The sequence below is a fragment of the Propithecus coquereli genome, unplaced genomic scaffold, assembly GCF_000956105.1.
Source record: "Propithecus coquereli isolate 6110/MARCELLA unplaced genomic scaffold, Pcoq_1.0 Scaffold155, whole genome shotgun sequence".
Lineage (NCBI taxonomy): Eukaryota > Metazoa > Chordata > Mammalia > Primates > Indriidae > Propithecus > Propithecus coquereli.
This window is the reverse complement of record NW_012139969.1, coordinates 3,195,592-3,196,128: the sequence shown is the minus strand read 5'-3', so window position 1 is coordinate 3,196,128 and position 537 is coordinate 3,195,592. Positions and strand designations below refer to the sequence as shown.

The following is a 537-nucleotide window of genomic DNA, read 5'->3' as shown; positions in this document are numbered from 1 at the left end:
AAGTTCTTCCTATCTAAATTACCAAGAGGAAGAAGCTGATGGGAAACATTCCTCCAGGGACCAAAGTTGGGACATGCCATACCCAACAGCCCATTTCTTGAGCCCCCTACTGAGGATGATAAACAGACTCCCTCCAACCCCAGACGTTATTCTTACCTGGTCCCCAAGACAAAGTGTGGCCAGGAGTGTCAAACTCTGCCAGCACGCGGATGCCCCGAAGCCGTGCGTATTCAATCACCTCTTTCACATCCTGCGCTGTGTAGATGTGGGTGACAGGGTTGTAGGACCCCTGAAAGGCACAAGACACCCTTCAGGTTCTCGTTTCCTGAAGGCTGGCACAGTGACAGATACTCCAGATACCCAAAGGACTGCCCAGATATCAGAAAGCCTGTCCACAGCCCTTCGCTATCAGGGACTATCTTCAAGGAACTTGGTGATGATTTCCCACCAGTTATCAAATCTGTTTTATCTGAATATCATAATGCCAGTGACATAAACAAGGCAGGTATTATGTCTATTTAGCAAAATATAGAGAAA

The 537-nt window shown here is 47.5% G+C and overlaps 1 protein-coding gene across 1 annotated transcript in view; it reads right to left on the bottom strand.

Moving 5' to 3' along the window:
* HEXA (hexosaminidase A (alpha polypeptide)) overlaps positions 1–537 on the bottom strand; it is a 37,638-nt gene that overhangs the window by 5,862 nt on the left and 31,239 nt on the right. Inside the window, exon 6 of the mRNA XM_012640551.1 lies at positions 146–289. Coding sequence (XP_012496005.1) covers positions 146–289 — 144 coding nt within the window. The remainder of the gene's footprint in view (positions 1–145; positions 290–537) is intronic.